General features: G+C 40.2%; 1 protein-coding gene across 3 annotated transcripts in view; it reads right to left on the minus strand.

Annotated features, from left to right (window-relative positions):
- pcsk5b (proprotein convertase subtilisin/kexin type 5b) overlaps positions 1-21,292 on the minus strand; it is a 374,824-nt gene that overhangs the window by 244,291 nt on the left and 109,241 nt on the right. For all 3 annotated transcript variants that reach the window (XM_059644647.1, XM_048526886.2, XM_048526885.2), the window contains exon 7: positions 17,812-17,984. In XM_059644647.1, coding sequence (XP_059500630.1) covers positions 17,812-17,984 — 173 coding nt within the window. The remainder of the gene's footprint in view (positions 1-17,811; positions 17,985-21,292) is intronic.

Consider the following 21,292-nt stretch of genomic DNA (forward strand, 5'->3'; position numbering starts at 1 on the left):
CTCCTCCACCTCACTGACCAATCCCTACCACTCCCTTATTTACATTCACCTATCAGCATCCCACCTAACTTTCCCAGGCCCACACCTCCTGTCTATTTCCCAGCTCCTTTCCCTCCCCTCCCCATTTCTGAAGAAGTGTCCTGACCCAAAGCATCAACTTTCCTGCTCCCCTGATGCTGCCTGGCCTGTGCTCCTCCAGCTCCACACTGTATTGCCTCTGACTCCAGCATCTGCAGTTATTGCTACCTCTATCCGGAAATGACACAACCCAACTTAACAGACTGAATCATATAAATTCCAAGTGGAGTAGAACCACGTTGCTTCATCAGAGGCTGCACGGATGATGTCTGAGCAATAACTGGCCAGTTCGGTGAGCAAGGCAACAACCTGAAAAGCAATGCAACAGGAAAAAGTTTAATGTAGTGAGTGATCAGGATCAGCCAGAGTGTACAGGATGCAAAATCAATCACTGTTTTCGAAGGAGAATTGGATCATTGTCTCAGGGGAAAAAAAAACAGTGCAAGGTTAAGGAACAAACAGAGGGAAAATGAAGCAGCAAAATTGCAGACTGGCACAGAGATCCAACATGTCTTGCAACTATTCCATGATTCTGTTACTCAAGAGTAATCATCTTTTCCCACATCGACATAGCCTTGTAATTTTTTGTGCCCTCTCCAGTACCTCTACATTTTTTTTACATATAATATGGTGATCTGAATAGAATACAGTAGTCCGTGTGTGATCTAGCCAAGTTTCAATTCTGATTTAGCATTGTTTTGGTCAGGAATAGGACATGGATGTCACTGATTGGCTATAAATTCTGATCCTATCTTGAATTGCCTTTGAGAAGGTGGCATCTTCTTGAATCACTGCAGTCAATACAATTTTGGTATGTCAGCCACATTCAAGGAAGTTGTTCAAGGATTTTCACCCAGGAAAAGTAAAGAAATGGCAAAATAGTTCCAAGTCAGGGTAACATGTCATTTGTGGGCAGAGGTATTTTCACACACCCATTGCCCTTGTTTCGAGATGGTAACGGAAACAGGTTTGGAATGGGATGTCAATGAAATCTTCATAAGTTGCTGCTGTGCACGATGGTCGACAACTTAGCCATGGCATACCCATGTTGGGAGGAAGTGAATGTTTGAGATAGCTTGTTCGATTCCAATCAAGCCGGTTGCTTTATCTTGGTTGATATCAAAGTTTTTTGAGTATTAATTGAGCTGTATGCATTCAGGCATGTGGGGGATATTCCTTCACATTTCTTACGTATGCATTATACATGGAGGACAGAACAGGCAAATCATGAGGCGAATGGCTTGCCATAGAATTCTCAACTTCTGAGCTGCTCTTTTAACCTCTCTAGCTGCTGATTGCTGGGGAATTCAGTAATGAAAATGTCATGGGGTAATCATTATATTCTCTGTGGTTGGAAACGATCATTAACCCGCACTTTTGAGGTGAGAATGTTATCATCTCAAATCCCAATGTTGTCCAGAACTGCATTATCATCTTATCTGAAGAATTTCAAATGAAACTGAACACTGCAGTCAACTGCAAGCATCCTGCTTCTGACTTCATAATGGAAGGAGGGTTTCTTTTTATTGAATAAAACAAGTCAACATATCTTCAGCCTGGAGACCATCTTGGATGAAATCCTGCCCGTGCAAAAAGGGACTGAGGTGAATGGTCTCTAACATCCACAAAATCTTCCCATGTGCATGTTATGGGTCCAGTCAATGAAGATTTTTCCCTTGATTCTCAGTGAATTTAAGCATTTCTTGATATCACATTGCATCAAAAATATTTAGAGGAGCCATACTCTCCTCACCTCTGGATTCAGCTCTCTTGACCATATTTGACAGATGCTGTAATGAGATCTGAAGCTGAAACCAAATCGATCTTCAGTAAGGAAGTTATTGCTGCGTAATTGCTACTTGATAGTACTGTCAGCAACATTTTCCATTGCTTTGTTTATGATTATGATGAGGCCAATGAGGCATTAATTAACCAGATTAAATTTGTCCCATTTTTTGTGGAAAAGACATGTGTAGGTAATTTTCTACTTTGTGGCTGGTGCCAGTGTTCCAACTCTGAAACAATTTGGCTAGGCATACAATTGGCTCTGCAGCACATGTCTTCAAACTCTTAAGCTCTGATGATAACACGCTGCCACAAAGTATTAACTATATCAACTGCGCCCAGCCATTTTCTGCAGAGTGCACTGAATTGGCTAAAGACTGATAGCTACAATTGTGCTTGCTTCAGAAGCAGTCACAGATTGGCATTTGTGTTCATTAAAATAACATTCCTGCCCTTTGAATGGAACTACATACGATCTTTACTACAAGCAAAAATACCACTCATTTTTATGCCAGCAAATGGTTTCTTTAACTTCCACATATTCATTCTACCTAGCATAGTCTTTCCAAATACTGCATTGAAGCTGCAAGACAGCATTCCTCCTGACCATGCCTACACAGCCGTCCTGCCCAAGTGTGTCACTCAAACAAATTCAACAGATAAACATTGCCATTATGGACTTGAGATGCTACTAGCATACATTGGCCAAACCAGCAGGTTCAAATTAAATCCAGAACAAATTGTTTCCATAATATTTTGTGAGTTAAACTAAAAATTACAGTAGAAGTCAGTCTGATCCTCAAAAGTGGTCACAATGCCAGATCAAATTAATGAGAACAGTGAATTATTACCAGGTGTTCCCTTCTGTGGACCTTCAAGAAGGATTTTCAAATTCAGATTTTTTTGGTGCACAAGGCACCGGGATGCCTATTTATCCTCAAACTGACAAAAGCACCCGAATAAAATTAAATGCTTCAGTGTATTTTTAAAGTCCTTTTCAGTTACTCAAAGCAATTTACTATATTGCATGTCTAGTCCATAACCTAAACAAAAATGTATTTGTGCTAAACCAAAGGTCAGCTGTATTAGTAAAACTGTTCAGGTTACTCTTTAAAGTACAAATGCGAAATATTTTTTAATGCATGGTGACTGTACTGTCATCTCTACTATATCAAGTAGAAAAAAGGGCACCAAGCAAGGGCCAGTCATTGGTCCTAATGTCCACCTTCTGAGCTGTCTGGCAAAATAAAATCTTTCATATAGAAAGGGTCATTATCACACATACTATTTTAAACTGCAATTCTTATCAGCCAAAGACAATCTTATCAAATTTTCATTTCCATAGATTTTATTTCTTATTATAAGTCTTAGAAACGCAATACAACTTCCCTACAAAATGTCCAGGGTTCATTTCAAAAATAAATTAACATAGCTTTTGAATAAATATCTTTTGAACTTAATTATTTAGATACAAAATAAAAAAAGTGTCCTAATGCACATGCAGTTTTAAACTGTTCTGACATGCACATATGCATCCACAAACAGTGCATTCAGTCTATTGTGTGGCAAGCTCTATCCAAGATTAAAAGGATCATGCATGCATCTGAAGAGAGAAAATGTCACAGCCTGCAAAGCACTTGTGAAGTTTCAAAAATAGCATATGAACAGAAATACCTGTACTCCAAGTGCCACAGAGCCATAAACATACAAATAAGGAGACCAAGGCATATGCCTATAAATGCACATTTTATACAAAATGTAGAGAGCACCTCCCAAACCCACAACCACTATCATCTAGAAGGACAAGAGCAGCAGATACATGGGAACATTGCCATTGGCAAGTTCCACTCCAAACCACTCACCATCCTGACTTGGAAATATATTGCCATCCCTTCACTGTCAAAGGGTCCAAATCCTGGAATTCCCTCTCTAAGGGATTGAGAGTATACTCATAGCACGTGGACTGCAGTAATTCAAGCAGGCCACTCACGACCGTCAATGACAACTAGGAATGGGCATTAAATGTCTGCCCTGCCAATGATTTCCACAGCCTGTGAGTGAATAAAAAAAAATATACAGAGCTGGATTTTATGATACTTAATCTGGAGATCTGAACTCTCTATACATACATAAATACTGCACAATGATATCAGATCAGCAATCCAAAGTCATCAGGAAATAACAAGGTGAGCAGATATGGAAATTGGAAAGCTGTCACTTTGAAATAATAATCTCAATGCCTTGTTGATTGGCTACAAATCAAATTGTATGTGATTGTGTTGTGTAATGCATATTTGAATGTCAGAGAGAAAATGTTTGGCAGTGTATTATGCCAGGTATGTGAAGGTGACAAGAGGGCTGAATAAAACCTTGCCAATCGGAGCATGATCATATGGAGAATTTTCAGAAGGTGGCAGCACCTGTGTGCTTTTTTGACTTCAACTATTGGCTGTTTTGAATTTTCTATATGAAATAATGATAGAATGATGGCAGCAGAATCTTAAATTGGTGGCAGTAATCAACTTCCTGATCTTAGCATCTCTCTCTTCCCCCACCCCCAAACATCACCTCGCCCCACCCCCCCCAATTAACCAACATGCCAACCCAAATGATGGACTGATTACAAAATCACCCTTCGCAATGTCAACTGCTAATTGATCATCTTCCCATTGGGTGGCCTTCAATGGGCCATTTGAGACATGATTTGCTATCCTGAAGGGGCATCAATGGGCACAAAATCGATCACTCACTTTCTGTTCAGTCTCCCTCACCCTGCCAACCATAAAATCCAGCCCACAGTCTCCCAAATACTGTACTTCCAAGCTTTGCCAGTTGGTTTCATTGGTGTCCATATTTTCCACAATTATTATTGGTGTCTTTTTTTTTAAAACGCTTTCAATTTCAAATCCAAAGACCGCAAGTAAGCGTGTAACCAATCTCTTTTAAAGAAATGCTTTGTACATGGTCGATTCACATTTCCAAAGCATAAAATTCCCCCGGGAAGGCAACGGTTAAGTGGTATTACTGCTGGACTATTAATCTAGCGAACTAGATCACATTCTGGGGACCCGGGTTCGAATCCTCCCAGGGAAGATGATGGAATTTGAATCCAATAACATATCTGGAATTAAGAAACTAATAATGCCCATGAATCCATTGTTGATTGTCAGGAAAAAACCCATCTGGTTCATCTTTTATGGAAGAAAACTGTCATCCTTACCTGGTCTGGCCTACATGTGATTCCAGACCCACAGCAATGTGGAGGACTCCTAACTGACCCCTTAATGGCCTCTAGTCAGTGATGTCCTCATCCCATTTATTGAAGAAAGAAAAAAAAATTAGGTCAAACAAAACCAAAAAGTTTCCCGTTGACAAAGTTATGGAAAATAAGCTGAAACAGAAGGGTGTGTATCAGAAATGCCAAACTGGTAATACAGACAGTATTTTCCTAGTCCTGGAGTGGCTGGGGTTGCAGAAAAACAGCAGCATATTCCCAAAAGGATGATTGGCAAGGCCCAACTGATAGATCAGCTCAAGATATCAAACAGCCAACCGAACTCACAAAAAGCCCCACACTGGGGTGGTATCACCACCTCCCTGTGCCCTAGTGGCACAGTGGTAGTGACCGTACTTCTGGGCCAGAAGGCCCATGTTAAAGTTCCACTTGCTCCTGGTTATAACAGGTTGAGTTTAAAAAAAAATCTGCGAACTCACATATTTTTGCCAGTGGTGAAGACAGATTCTATAGTAGTTCTCAAAAATAAAATTGATTATCAATGCCAAGAAAGAAACCTTAATGTCTACAGAGAAAGGATGATGGAGTGGAACCAGTTACTAGGAGCTCCTCTTGCAGAGGGTTAGCACAGGCTCAACAGGCTGAATTACCTCCTTGTATGCTGTAGCCAATCTGTGATTCTTTGTGCAAGTCATCTTATGATGGGTAGCAATGTTTTACAACTGAATAGCATGCCAGGAGAACAGTGGGACTAATAAATAGATAATACAATCGAAAATCACAAATTTCTTTGCAGCATACATTAAGTGCAAAGTCTTCAAAGAAAAACTATTAAAAGCTGTTAAGAGCTTAAGAATCTCCAAGGAAATGAAATTCCCCTCAGCACAGATCAAGATCATGTACACATTAGAAGCCATCATTCACTCTCACCTGGAAAGTCTTCAAAATTAGATTCAAAAATTTGGAAAATAATGTCTATTTACTGAGATAATGGGAACTGCAGATGCTGGAGAATCCGGGATAACAAAGTGTGAAGCTGGATGAACACAGCAGGCCAAGCAGCATCTCAGGAGCACAAAAGCTGACTTTTTGGGCCTAGACCCTTCATCAGAAGAAAAGATGAAGGGTCTAGGCCCAAAATGTCAGCTTTTGCGCTCCTAAGATGTTGCTTGGCCTGCTGTGTTCATCCAGCTCCACACTTTTATCTGTTTATCATATGCTGCTTTTCACGTTTGGCATACAAATAGTACTTCCTGTGTTCTACTTTCACCGGAGTACCACCTTAAGTTTTGGTACATCTGTTGCTATTCCTGCATGGACCCCTGCGCTTTTCACCAAATCATGGTTAATTCGCAGTTTGAAAGTATGGTGGGATGGGAGATATGTCAGGCGATGAGGTTACAGGTAGAGTATAATTCTGCTGCTGATAGTCCACACTGCCTCATTGACGCCCAGTTTTGAAATGCTAACTCAGTTCAAAACTTTTGCATTTAGCACAATGGAGTGCCAAGGAACACTGGCAGCTCAATGTTCCTGGTTTTAGGTGCTTCAGGAAAGATAGAAACGAAGGCATAAGGGGGGGGGGTGCTATTTTTGATTAAGGATTACATTACTGCTGTAACTAGGGAAGAAATTTCTAAAATGTCATGCAGTGAAAATATATGGGTAGAAATTACAACTAAGAACGGAAAGATCACTTTAATGGGATTGTTCTTTAGGTCCCCCAAAAGGAGAAGAAAAATTGAGAAACAAATATGTAGGGAGATTTCAGATATAGATAAACATAATAAACTTGTAATAATGGGGGATTTTAATTTTCCAAACATTGACAGGGACTACCTCGAGTTAAAGGTTTGGATGGTGAAAAATTTGTCAAATGTGTTCAAGAAAATTTTCTTTACCAAAATGGTCCTACTAGAAAACGAGCAAAACTAGGCCTTATTTTGGGCAAGTGTCAGAGCAGGTGACTGAAGTAAAAGCGGGAGAGGACTGTAGATCTGGTGATCATAATTCTATTAGTTTCAAAATGATTATGGAAAAGGATAAACCTTCCATAGAAGTTGAAGTTTTTAATTGGACTAAGGCAAATTTTAACAGTATGAGATAAGAACTTTCAAAAGTTGATTGGAGTTGACTGCTCACAGGTAAAAGGACGTCTGACAAGTGGGAGAGGCTCAAGAGAGTGATGACGAGAGTTCAGAGGCATTTTGGTCCTGTTAGGGTGAAGGGTAAGGTTGGTAAAAGGAACAATGGATAAATAAAGATACTGAGGTTCTAGTCAAAAAAAAGACCATCTTTTATCCTTAAGATTTAGACAGCTTGGTTTAATTGAATCACCTAAAACAATACAAAGATTATATGTGCATTCTCGAGAGAAATCAGGAAGACAAAGAGAGGATATGAGATAGCACTGGCTGATAAGGTTAAAGATAATCCAAAGAGATTCTACAAATACATTAAGAGTTAGTAAGTTTTGAGAAGATTTGTAGCTCAGGCTGAGGTTCCGGATGTGAGACTGCTCGCTGAGCTGGAAGGTTAGTTTTCAGACGTTTCATCACCATTCTAGGTAACATCAACAGTGAGCCTCTGACGAAGCGCTGGTGTTATGTCCCGCTTTCTATTTATCTGGTTAGGTTTCCTTGGATTGGTGATGTCATTTCCTGTTCTTTTTCTCAGAGGATGGTAGATTGATTTGGAGCCAATCTACCATCCTCTGAGAAAAAGAACAGGAAATGACATCACCAATCCAAGGAAACCTAACCAGATAAATAGAAAGCGGGACATAACACCAGCGCTTCGTCAGAGGCTCACTGATGATGTTTCCTAGAATGGTGATGAAACGTCTGAAAACTAACCTTCCAGCTCAGCGAGCAATCTCACATCCAGATACATTAAGAGTAAGAGGATTACGGGTCCCTTAAAGATCAAGGAGGTCTCCTTTACATTGAACCCCAGGAGATGGGAGAGCTTCTGAACAAATATTTTGTGTCAGTTTTTACTGTGGAGAAAGAAATAAAGTCCAGAGAATACAGAGAAATAAAATTTGATCTTTAAAAAAAAACTCACAATACAGAAGAGGAAGTTTGGGAGGTCTTAGAGAAGACCTGATCAAATGTATCCCACAATGTTGTGGTAAGTAAGGGAGGAAATTACAAGACCCATTGCAGAAATATTTGTTTCATTTATAATTACAGGTGAGGTGTCCAATGACTAGAGGGTGGCTAATGTTGCACCATTTGTTTAAGAAAGGTTGTAAGGAGAAACCAAAGAACGACAGGTAGTTCTCCTATAACACAATAGATGAGTTCTTGTGTGAGCTCACACTATAGAAAATTGCATTACAGAAAATAAACATAGAAAGACAAAAATCGCTCTATAAAAATCACAATACCTGCACAGCGGAAAGTTCACATGATCCAAACAGTGTCCACTATTACTCAATCTCATTACAGCCAATTCGTATTAACGAAGCAAGTGTTATAGCACAACTACCTGCTTGGTCTGTGAGTCTGACTTTGGATGTGGGTAAATTGTTGGAAGTGACTATAAAAGATAGGATTTATGGCCATTTAGAGAGGCAAAAATTGAATAGGGATAGTCAGCATGGTTTTGAGAGGGGAAAATATTGTCTCAGTCGTGATTGAGTTTTTTGAGGGAGTTACCAAAAAGGTTGATGACAGAACAGTGAACATTGTTTAGATAATAAAATGTGAGGCTGGATGAACACAGCAGGCCAAGCAGCATCTCAGGAGCACAAAAGCTGACGTTTCGGGCCTAGACCCTTCATCAGTGAACATTGTTTATTTGGATTTTAGTAAAGTCTTTGATGAGGCTCTGCATGGTAGACTTTTTAGTAAAGTCAGGTCACATGGGATTCAGGGTGAGTTCGCAAGTTGGATATACAACTAGCTTAAGGGCACAAGACAGAGTAATGGTGGAGGATTGCTTTTCAGACTAGACGCCTGTGACTAACGGTACTCCGCAAGGATTGGTTCTGGGTGCTGAGAGATAATGGGAACTGCAGATGCTGGAGAATTCCAAGATAACAAAATGTGAGGCTGGATGAACACAGCAGGCCAAGCAGCATCTCAGGAGCACAAAAGCTGACGTTTCGGGCCTAGACCCCCTAGGCCCGAAACGTCAGCTTTTGTGCTCCTGAGATGCTGCTTGGCCTGCTGTGTTCATCCAGCCTCACATTTTGTTATCTTGGTTCTGGGTGCTCCTTTGTTTGTCACTTATATAAATGATTTGGATGAGAACATAGTAGGCATGGTTAGTAAGTTTGCGGATGACACCAAAAATGGTCACATTGTAAATAGTGAAGGAGGTTTTCTAAGACAACAAAGGACCTTGATCAAATGGGTTAATGGGCTGAAAAACAGCAGATGCAGTTCAATCTGGATAAATGCAAGGTATTGCTTTTTGGTACAACAAACAAGCTTAAGGCTTATACAATTAATGGTAGGGCATTGGCAGAGGGACATGGGGTGTAGGTACAGACTTCCTTAGAGTTTGTATCACTTATAGACAAGATGGTTAAAAAGGTGTTTTGCATGCTTGTCTTCATAGCTCAGTCCTTTGAGTATGAGAGTTGGGACATTATGTTGAGGTTGTACAGGACATTGGTGGTGCATCTTCTGGAATACTGTGTCCAGTACTGGTCACCAAGTTATAGAAAGAATGTTGGAGACAATAAGGGCTACAGATGCTAGAAGTCAGAGGCTATAGTTCTGAGGCTGGAAAAACACGGCTGGTCAGACAGTATCCAAGGAGCAGGAAAATCCGGACTCTTGGTCAAAAATGTTGGCTTTTTTGCTCCTCAGATACTGCCTGATCTGCTGCACTTTTCCAGCCTCACACCTATAGACTTTAGGAAGGATATTATCAAACAGGAGAGGATTCAGAAGAGATTTACCAGGATGTTACCAGGTTTGCGTTATAAGCCTGGATAGATTGGGACTTCTTTCACTGAAGCACAGGAGATTGAGGGGTAAACTGATAGAAATTTATAAAGTAATGAGAGGCATAGAGAGAGTTGATGGTAGTGTCTTTTCCATAAAATGGGGAATTTTGAGACGAGGGGGCACATTTTTACGGTAAGAGGAGGCAGATTTCAAAAAGATAAAGAGCAAATTTTTTTCACACAGAGGGTGGTTTGCATGTGGAATGAACTTCCTACTGAAGTATAGATGCAGAGACAATCACAATGTTTAAAAGAGATTTGGACGGATATATGAATAGGAAAGATTTGGGGGGATATGGGCTAGGAACAGGCGGGTGGGACCAGTTTAGTTTGGGGATTAAGTTTGGCACGGACTGATTGGACTGAGGGGTCTGTTTCTGTCCTATACGAAAATGGGATTGTTACCACAAGAGCTGTACAGTGATCACATTTACAAATACCATGATAGAAAACTGCAGGCATTACAAGTAGATTAGTGAGGATGAGGTCAAGTAGAGGTTTCCATCTTAATGACTCCCTTGCCACAGACTCAGCCGAGCAGCCATATCCTGTTCTTATCAGATTAGATTCCCTACAGTATGCAAACAGGCCCTTCAGCCCAACAAGTCCATACCGGCCCTTGAAGCATCCCACCCAGACCCATCCCCCTATAACCTACAGGCAATTCAGCCTGGCCAATCCACCTAACCTGCACATCTTTGGACTGTGGGAGAAAACCGGAGCACCCGGAGGAACCCCATGCAGACACAGGGAGAATGTGCAAACTCTGCACAGTCGCCCGAGGCGGGAATCGAACCCCGGTCCCTGGCGCTCTGAGGCTGCAGTGCTAACCTCTGAGCCTGTTCTGAAGAGGTGTTTTTGGGATCATAACGTTAACTTAGTTTCTCTCTCTTTAGATGCTGCTAGACCTGCTGAGTTTCTCCAACATTTTCCGTGTTTATTTTAGATTTCCAGCATCTGCAGTATTTTGCTTGACTATTCCTCAAGGGTTCAGCCAGCCGAATGGTGCTGTTGAGATCCTAACAGGGAGCCATGGCTAACACTACATCCTTAGAAACAAATGAATTAGAGTAGGATGCAAGGTGCTAGAAGCCAGTTCAGCAGTAAGTATCTCTTGAAAGGACTTATGTTTACACTTATTCCTCAAAAATAGATCATCTCAATCATTCTTCATCTCATTTATTATTCTTTATTATTTGTGGCAGCTTGCCATGCACAAATTAAATGCACGTTTTCTAAATTATGACACTAACTACACTTAAAAATGTCAACACATCCTTTCCGAGATGCAGTGCCAAGAATTGTACACAGTTCTCCAGATGTGATCTAACCATGGCTTGGTATTACAGTAGCAAAACATCCACCATGCCCTTGTAGTCATCTAGTTTTAAAGGTTAATAATGCTATAGTCTTTTACTTAACTTTGTATCCAATACATTGTATTGGCCTTTGTACACGTGCCACAGGTGGACTGCTGCATACAGTTTTGGTCCCCTTACTTGTGGTGGTGGTCGTGGGGGTTGGGGGGGGGGGGGGGGGGGGGGGCTTGTACTTTTATTGGAGGCAGTTCACAGGAGGTTCACTGGATTGATTTCAGAGAGGATGGGGGAGATTAAGCAGTTTAGGCCTATACACTCTGGAACTTAGGAGAATGAGAGGAGATCTAATTTTGATATACAAGATGCTAAAGGGGACTGACAAAGTAGACATAGAAAGGATGTGTCCTCATGCAGGGCAATCTAGAGGGAGGGGTCATAGTTTTAGGATGAGCAGCGGGGTGGCATGGTGGCTCATTGGTTAGCACTACTGCCTCACAGCACCAGGGACCCAGGTTCGATTCCACTTTCAGATGACTTACTGCGTGGAACATAGAACAGTACAGGCCCTTCAGCCCACAATGTTGTGCCAAACTTTTATCCTAAACCTAAGGTCTACCTAACCTCCACCCCTACCTTATACTACCCTCCATATGGCTATCTAATAGTCGGTTAAAGGCCCCTAATGAGGCTGACTCCTGGGAAAAACTCTGACTGTCCACTCTATATATTTTGTACACCTCTATCAAGTCACCTCTCATCTTTCATCTTGCTAAAGAGAAAAGATCTAGCTCTCTCAACCTTTCTTTGTATGATCTTCCCTCCATTTGTGGTCTTTGCACATCTTCCCCATGTCTGTGTGGGTTCCCAACAGATGTTCAAGTTTCCTCCGACAGTCCAAAGATGTGCAGGTTAGGTGGGCTGGCCTTGCTAAATTGCCCATTATATTCAGCGATGTGTAGATTAGGTGGTTGGAACAGGCTTGAGGGACTGAACTATCTAATTCTTCTAGTTCTTACATTGTCATGTATCAATTTATCTTAGCAATTCTATGCTCACAGTTATACTTCTTACAATGCCACTTTTTTTTATTATTTTTAGCAAACTTGGATGTGGGATTTTCTTTTATGTTGCCGAAGACCCTAGTAATGATGGTTAACAAAGGCTCCAGTAGGGATCCTTGTCACTTCCTTTCAAGACATATCCATTATTGCTGTTCTCTCCTCTACTTGTGTTTTGTCTCGAATACCATGAGCTTGATCTTACCTAACTGTCTCGTGTAGAGCTAGATTTATGATTTTCTAGAAAGCCAAACAAAACTACACCTGTAGACATTCCAATCTACTATGCTGTTACATCCTCAATTAGCTTCATTAGACATGACGTGCCCTTTACAAATCCTTTTTGGCTCTCTCCAGTCAGATGAAACTCCTATAAATGCCTTGGCACTATGCTTATAGATTCAATAATTTCCCAAATGATGCTGGGACGACAATCCATAATGTCTTCGATCAACAATCCAACATTCTTAAAAACAAAGTAATAGTTCACATTTCTAGATACACAGAGACAATTCACGATAAGACTATTTTGGAAGGTTGCGACCATAGCATCTGCATTTTCCTCATCTACTCACTTTAAAATCACAGGGTGGAAAACATCATGTCCTGATGGACCAACAGTCTTCAGCATCTTAATTTCTGATAAAGTCTTGTTTTCCTGCTTCCATTTTGTTTAGACAGTTCCTGTCCTTGAGTCATTATAGTTTCAATGTCAGGTATCATTTTTCTCTATTTTGAAGATTAACTCTCAGTATTTATTTAACAAACTTATTTGCAAGAACAATGTTTTTTGACCATCCACATTATGCTCTTAAGATAACAAAGTGTGAAGCTGAATGAACACAGCAGGCCAAGCAGCATCTCAGGAGCACAAAAGCTGACGTTTTGGGCCTGGACCCTTCAGGAGATCACATTATGCTTTTAGTTCTATTGGCCACTTTTCAAAAGCAACCAATATCAGTGCTATTCCATAAGCCCTGATCATCAATTTAGTTTCAATTTTCTCTTCAATTTTCAATTTCACCTGCCAAAGAAACTACTTCAGATTAATTCGCTTTTGATTTTTCTAGAACTAAGAAATTCATGTAGCAAAATAGCTGCATCTGCTAAATATCACGAAACAAAAGAACAGTCAAGCCAGTTTAAATATTAAGTTTTGGTTGGGACTGTGATCCACTCTACATCAAGTCTGTGTATAATATGAAGGACTGACACAAGGCTAAAAAAAACATTCATACGCAGCTGCACAACTGCAGGTATCTCACACATGCTTTCATTTAGTTTGTTTTCAAAGTGTAGATTTTGTTTTAAACGCAACAGACCCTTTAGCCAGCTGTACAGGAACTCCATTAGATTAGCAACTGGAAGTCTGTCTGTCATTAGTCACAGGTTAATTTGCCTCTTGAGAATTTCAAAATATGTTCAATTCAAATCATCCAAATTAAAATAAGGAAATACGTCTCAAAATAAGGAAATAATAGAAGCCCAAATTTGTTTTATATAAAATCTTGAAATTTCTTAATTAACCAAACTTGCATTCACATTGTGCTTTTCACAACCTCAAGATGTCCCAAAGCACTTCATAGTTGATGAAATACTTTTTGAGTATAAAATCATCACTGTAATACCGGAAAAACTGCAGTCAATCTGTACAGAGCAACAGGAAAAACATTAGCACAAACTGTCATTTACTAATGGCCAATTTTTTTTTTGAGTAATGCTAATTAAAAGATAAATATCAGCAAGTACAACATGGAGGACTCACTTTTTCTTCAAAATAATATTGTAGTGTATTTTGCATTAACCTGAGGGGATATTTGAGCATTCAATTTAACCCCTCATTCAAAAGTTGGCGTGTTTACTCACGCGCAGTATCCTGAGAAGCTTCAGCTTATTTCCACAACCTTCCAACTTAAAGCACCACCACTGAGCAACGATTCACATATTTAACACCTACACTGACATCCTTTGAATAAAATTCCAAACTAACTTAAAGCATCCTTGATTTCTGTTCACTGTCATAGAGTCACACAGCAAGGAAACAGACACTTTGGTCCAACTCATTTGCACTGACCAGATATCCATTTCTGACCTAGTCCCATTTGCCAGCATTTTGACCATATCCCTCTGAAACCCCTCCTATCCATATACCCATCCAGGTGTCTTTTTAAAGTGTTGTAATTTTACCCACCTCCCTGGCAGTTTGTTCCATACGTGCACCACATTCTGTGAGAGCAAGCTGCCCCTCAGGTCTTTTTTAAAATCTTACCTCTCTCATCTTAAAACTATGCCCGTTAAGAGTTTTGAACTTCCCCCACCCTGGGGAAAGTAACCCTGGCTATTCACCCTATCCATGCTCCTCATGACTTTATAAACCTCTATAAAGTCACCTGTCAGCCTCAGTTGCTCCAAGGGGGGGAAAAAGCCAGAGTCTATTCAGCCTCTCCCTATAACTCAAACCTTCCAGTCCCAGCAGCAGCACCCTCTCAAGTTTAATAGCATCCTTCCTATAGAAGAGTGACTAGAACTCTATGCAGTATTATAAAAGGGGCCTCATCAATGGCCTGTCCAGCTGCAACGTAACATCCCAACTTCTATACTCAACCTTCTGACCAATGAAGGCAAGTGTGCCAAATGCCTTCTTCACCACCATCTACCTGCAACTCCTCTTTCAAGGAGTTATGCACCCGCACTCCTAGGTTTCTTTGTCACCTCTTCAAAAAAAAACTCAACCAATATGATTTCACATGCACAAAGCCATGTTGACCACCTCTCACGAGTCCTTGCCTTTCAAAATACATGTAAATCCCTCTAACAACTGATGTGAGGCTAACCGGTCTATAGTTCCCTGACTTTTCCTTACAGCCTTTCTTAAGTAACAGCGCCGTATTATTCAACTTCCAGTCTTCAATAGCCATGGGTGAGGTGCTGGATGGTACAATATCTCAGCAAGGGGCCCATCAATCTTTTCCCTAGCTTCCCAGAAAGTTCTTGGGAACACCTAATTAGGTCCTTGTGATTTATCTATGTTGATGTGTTTTAAGATCTCCAGCACCTCGTCCTCTATGATATGAGCTCTTTTCAAGACATCACTATTTATTTCCTGAAGTTCCCTAGTTTCTATATCCCTCACCACAGTAAATATTGATGCAAAATATTTGTTTAATATCTCACGCACCCAACCCATGTAGTTCCACACCTTCTCTCTCTCTAGTTACTCCTTTGCCCCTTTTGTACTTGAGAATCTACTTCATCACTCCTTAGCTCTATTTGCCAAAGTTATCTTTCATCCCCTTTTTGTCATCCTGATTTCCCTCATAAGTAAACTTCTATTGACCTTATACTCCCCTAGGGATTCATTTGATTCCAGATGCTTATACCTGACAAATGCTGCCTCCTCCTCTTTCTTGACCAAAACTGCAATTCCTTTAGTAGTCCAGCAATACCTGCACCTATCAGCCTTGCCCTTCACACTAACAGAAACATAACATCTCTGAACTCCCAGAATCTCATTTTAAAGGCTGCCCACCCCCCGACCATCCCCTTACCTGTGAATATCCTCCCCCAATCAAATTCTATAAACTCTTGCCTAATACTGTCAAGATTGGCCTTACTCCAATTTAGAACTTTAACTTTTTGAACAGTTCTATCCTTTTACATAATTGTATTGGCTTTAAAATCCCTAAGATAACTTGCCCCAAAGAGCTCCCATGTCAGAAAAGGTTCTTTACAAGATTAACTGTCCTACTGAAAATTTGTAACTATAATGGATGGTCTAAGTCTGAAGCTTAAAATAGTGCTCCTCATTGCGGTCACAGTAGTTTTCACTACACCTGGACATCCCAAAAGTGCAGAGAAGTATTACGAAAGACTTAAATGTAGACCAAGATTTCGCAAAAATGGGGGTCAGGACCCCAGGAGGAGTCGAGAGTTTGGAGACAGCAATAAATGCTTTGGAGCTCCAAGTGAGTCAGAATATCTGCACTCGCCCCTTACAAGTAGTCACACCTAGTGCTCTCAGTGGTTTCACTGAAGGGTTGCCACAATTAACAAGCCTTGAAATACGGTCAGTGGGAAAGAGCTTGACAAGTAGGGCCGATCTAATGTTGAGAAAAACGACAGGCAACTTGTGCTCCCAGAAACAGCAATGCACTAATGATCAAATGATCTGTTTTTGAGATGGCCATTTGGGATAAACTCTCCTTTTTTTATCTCCACCTTGAAATGGGGCCTCAGTTTAATATTTTATCTAAAAGATGGCACCTCAAATAGTGCAGTACTCCCTCAGCAATGTGCTGTAATGCCATGCTTTATTTGTGTAGCATGAGGGTGAACTCAAAACATTGAGACTCAGATGTTGGAGTGCTGTGTTCTGGGCCATGGCTGACACAAAGGTCAGTAGTGAAACAGATCAATTGTTGACAACAATTCAGCAGTTTCACAAACAGCAGAACTGAGGGTGGGTTTTTATTCTTTAATTAAATTTACGTCTCACCAGCTGCTATGGTGGATCTCAATTATCAGTTTTGAAATACTAATTGGCCCAGTGACATTAGCACTATGCTACTGTCCCTGACTATACAAGACCATTTTTCAATGACTTAAGTTTAGCTAAATTTGAAATGCCCAATTGATGATTCACTAGAATTTAGAAAAATAATTTTACTGTTTTATTCTGTGATCAACTTCGGAAGTTCGCAAAAGCAAGTTTGGATTGAACAACGGTTCGCCATTCCCATGGGAAAAGTTCACTAGAAGTCTTGTTTTGTATCACTACCACCACCTCCACTGCAAGGCCCCACCATTCTCAAAGATGCAGCTAAGAATGGTTATTCACTGTGTCAAGAAATCTTGGGCGTGAACACAAGTTGCTAATCTTCAGTTCATTCAAAACTCCCACTGTTCATAGTGTGCTAACACAATGAAGTGCTCTTGAAAAAGGATTAAATTGTCAGCTGTATTTGAACAGTTTTCAGGGCTTTATGGACCAACCACACACCTCACATTGAAAGAAAAGACAAGCACAAGCAAACTTGGATTAAGAAAAAAAATGGGAAAATTCCAGATCCACCTCCCCTATCTAGTTTCCTGGTTGTGAGAATAAGTCCATGCCACTTCCACTAAAAGAAATCAAGCAAAAATGATGCAACTGGGCAATAAAACATCAGGGGCACCATGCTGAGCACATCCCAGCAATTTAATCATCCAACATCTGATCATTAATGTCCAAAGTACTGGCCTAATGCCAGGTTTTCCCACATTCCCACAAAGCTATAAGAAGCTGGGAAAAGAAGAGCAGATTTTATTTTTAAGAAGTGATTTTGCAATTCAGAAAAGCAGCCAAACAATTCCACATAAGTTCTGCAGTCTTACTTGTCTGATGCCATTCTCAAAGGCCCGTATTGCAAGGGATGCTGGGCCATCCACAGTTTTTCCATCATCATCTGGTCCCCAGCTGGCACTGTAGATGTCAATGTGCTGAGGGCTCAAACTGAGAGACTTTGCTTCCACCATATCTGTCACATCACCATCCAGCATGCGAACACCTAATGGAATTTCAACAGGTTAAAGATGGCCTTAGCATAATCACATGCATCTGCAGTATCTCAATAAACGATAGCAAGTAAAGGAAAAGTTTCCAAAAGGAAGTAAAGTCTGAAAGGTATACTTTTGTTCAAATTATTCTGCAATTTAATCATGCAAAACTGTATGTATATAAGAGAAAACTTTTATTCATCATTTAAAAAATAAATCAATCACTTCCCTACCTCTAAAATACCAAAAGGAGGTTACCTCTTGCTTTCCATTAAGCTATTCAGTATTTTTTCCACTTAGATCAAAATTCCACCCCAAACCATTCCATGAAGTGTGAATGGAGTTCAATACTTCATTCGGGGTGAATTTAGGGTATGCAAGATTTAATATTTTACATCCAAACAGACCTTACCCAGGAGAGTTCACTCCTGGCCAGGTATTTTGCATTGCTTGCTTTTGCTGGTTGAGGACTTAAGAAACATATAAAGAGGGAAAAAAAAGAATTTCAGCTGAATTAAGAGAAATTTAGACCATGATCCTTGGATTAAAGATCATGATCTGAGACACAAAACTTCCAAAACGGTCATGACATAATTTAACTGAACTTGTTTGTTCAATTTAAGACAGAAAAGATCTGAAGTCACATCTTACAAAGTTGGGAAACAAAATCCAATCTCTATCTAGAAACTATAGTCCTCAAACTGGTGGTAATCAATGTTTGCAGTGTACAAACAAATTAGGTGAAACCAATTATTCCACAGTTGAAACTAGAATGCTGACATGAATGAAGCCATTTTCAAAAATGAAATCATTGTTCCATGCTGCACTTCTTTGCCTTCTCAACAAGACACAGCCCAAAGTTTTATGGTAAGGCATCAATTGAGTTACTAAATAATATATTGAGGGTGCATGCTTTTCAACAATAAAATTAGAGAGACTGCTTCATTGGCTTACTATGGAAATCATTACGGTCATTCGGCTGGACGGGATTGGGTTAGTGTTAGGGTTAGCAATAGTAATGGGGATTACAATGCAGAATGAGGCAAACTGTGCAGGTTCCATTCCATCCTGCTTCACTTCATCACGAAGGACCCACTTTCTGACCCTTGCCCTTGCATGTGACACGGTGAATATCCAGTTAAACAGGGGCATTTGCAGCAATCCTGGGAATTCACACATTTATTTTTAAAAGGATGGGCCCACCAAAAAAGGACTATGGAATCACCATACCATCTGCCTCTGAGTTTCACATGACCAAAAGGAGAGATTGAACCACAATGTTCATTGATTCAGGATATTTCAGACCTTCCATTATGTTATGGTCTCCACTTCTAAATGAAACTGGGTGAATTGCAAAGGAGTTATAGGTCAGAGGATGCAGGAATCAACATTAACACCACCCTTCATTTTTTCTGTCTGTTTCTCGTGATCAGATAAGAGCTGGTTTTTTTTCTAATAGTTCCACCCAAAGCAGAAGAGAAAGTACAGCCAATCTGTGACCTCAACTCAGAAAAGCTGCCACAGCAAGTAACTGCTATAATTGAAGGTCACCTGAAAATCAATCTCCTAGAAATTTGACTACAGGAAATATCAGCCTATTGAGAATCCTTTGCTTTACAGGCATTCTCTTGAACTTTCAGGCATCAAAACTATTTCAAAACAACTTCAGGCCAAACACATGGGATATATATAAATCAAAAACACAGCAAATTATAATCTGTAAATGTGCATTATGAACAAATGTACTCACGCAACCTGTGTGTGTGTGAAAACATGAGATCAAGTGTGAAACGTCACGCTTAAATTGAGGCATATCTGGGAGAATAAATTTGCTCTATTTTAAACTTATAAAAGGACGTGGACGAATTATTTAATTGGATCCATACCCTGAGAGAAAATAAGCACTTCTTCCATATAAAACATTGTCCACAGGCAGTTGAGAATAGAAGCATTTTGTCTGTGGGCATCTGTATAAACAATAGTTTTATAATGAAAAGTCTATTTAATTTTAGTTTTCTGGATGAGGAACCTGTGATGGTGGTGAGCACCAGATTGAGTCTTGGGCAAGGGAATAACAATGCATTAGTCACTCACAGCTAAGTGAGCAGCAAAGGTCAGACTTAACAGCATTTGACTGAATGAATGGACATAGCATTCAAACATGGGTGCAAAGATTCAATGTAGGAGAGGGGATATTGCATAGGTTTTATGTTCCACAATTAGCAGCTCTCGTGGCGCAAAATTGGTCAGTGTCTGGTACTTCTATGACAGTAGAGAGGCGTGTGTAATGTGAAGGTTGAGAGTTTGAGCCTAATCTGGAGCAATTTAAAAGGGTGGCATGATGGCTCAGTGGTAAACACTGCAGCCTTACAGTGCCAGGGTTCAATTCCACCCTCAGGGGATTGTCTGTGTGGGCTTTGCATATTCTCCCCATGTCTGTATGGGTTTCCTTCAGGTGTTCCAGTTTCCTCCCACAGTCTAAAGATGAGGAGGCTAGGTGGATTGGCCATGCTAAATTTCCTGTAGTATTCAGGGATGTGTAGATTAGGTGGGAGAGAGGGGGATAGGTCTGGGTGGGATGCTCCAAAGGTCAGTGTGGACTTGTTGGGATGAATGGCCTGTTTCCACATTGCAGGGATTCTATAAATAAAAAAATCTGGTTATTTCTAGCTAACATCAAAAAAACACTCATGTACCTGGGAGTTGAAAAATTATGAGGGAAATTCTATTTTGTTTAGAGTCAGCAGAAAAAGAAATCAAATCTCAATGAACCTCCTTTTCTAATCTTCTCCCTCTCTAGAAATGAAGCAGGATTACCTGTGTTTAGAGACTGATTGCTTTCAATTCTTCTTGATAACAGGAGAAAGATTTCTAGAATGTCAAGTTAATAAAAATATACAGCATATGGAAGGAGGACCATCTCCTGAAGGGTCACTGCCTCACCAAATATAAATTTGTTCCGGTGCCCAAAAAGTATTTATAGTTCTGTCTGAACACTTCACACAAAGGCAGCTACTGGAAGAGTAATAATCAGCCTTACTTAAAACCTATAGCATTGACAATAGATTTGGTCTTAGATCAGGATGGTTACCATTGTATTGCAGTACACACATGCCTTCAAGTTTATTTTAATTAGATTTATACTTTGTTCACAGAACAACTCTTAAATCACTTCTTTCCATTTTGATTTTCCGATTCAAATTTATTTTCCTCTTCTTAAAATTTCTGAATCTTGGAACATTGGTTCCTAAGGCACTGGTAGTCATCGAGGATCCCCATCGAGCAATGCCAACAAGTGTTGGCCAATCTACTTAGCCAC

The sequence above is a fragment of the Stegostoma tigrinum genome, chromosome 3 (assembly GCF_030684315.1).
Source record: "Stegostoma tigrinum isolate sSteTig4 chromosome 3, sSteTig4.hap1, whole genome shotgun sequence".
Lineage (NCBI taxonomy): Eukaryota > Metazoa > Chordata > Chondrichthyes > Orectolobiformes > Stegostomatidae > Stegostoma > Stegostoma tigrinum.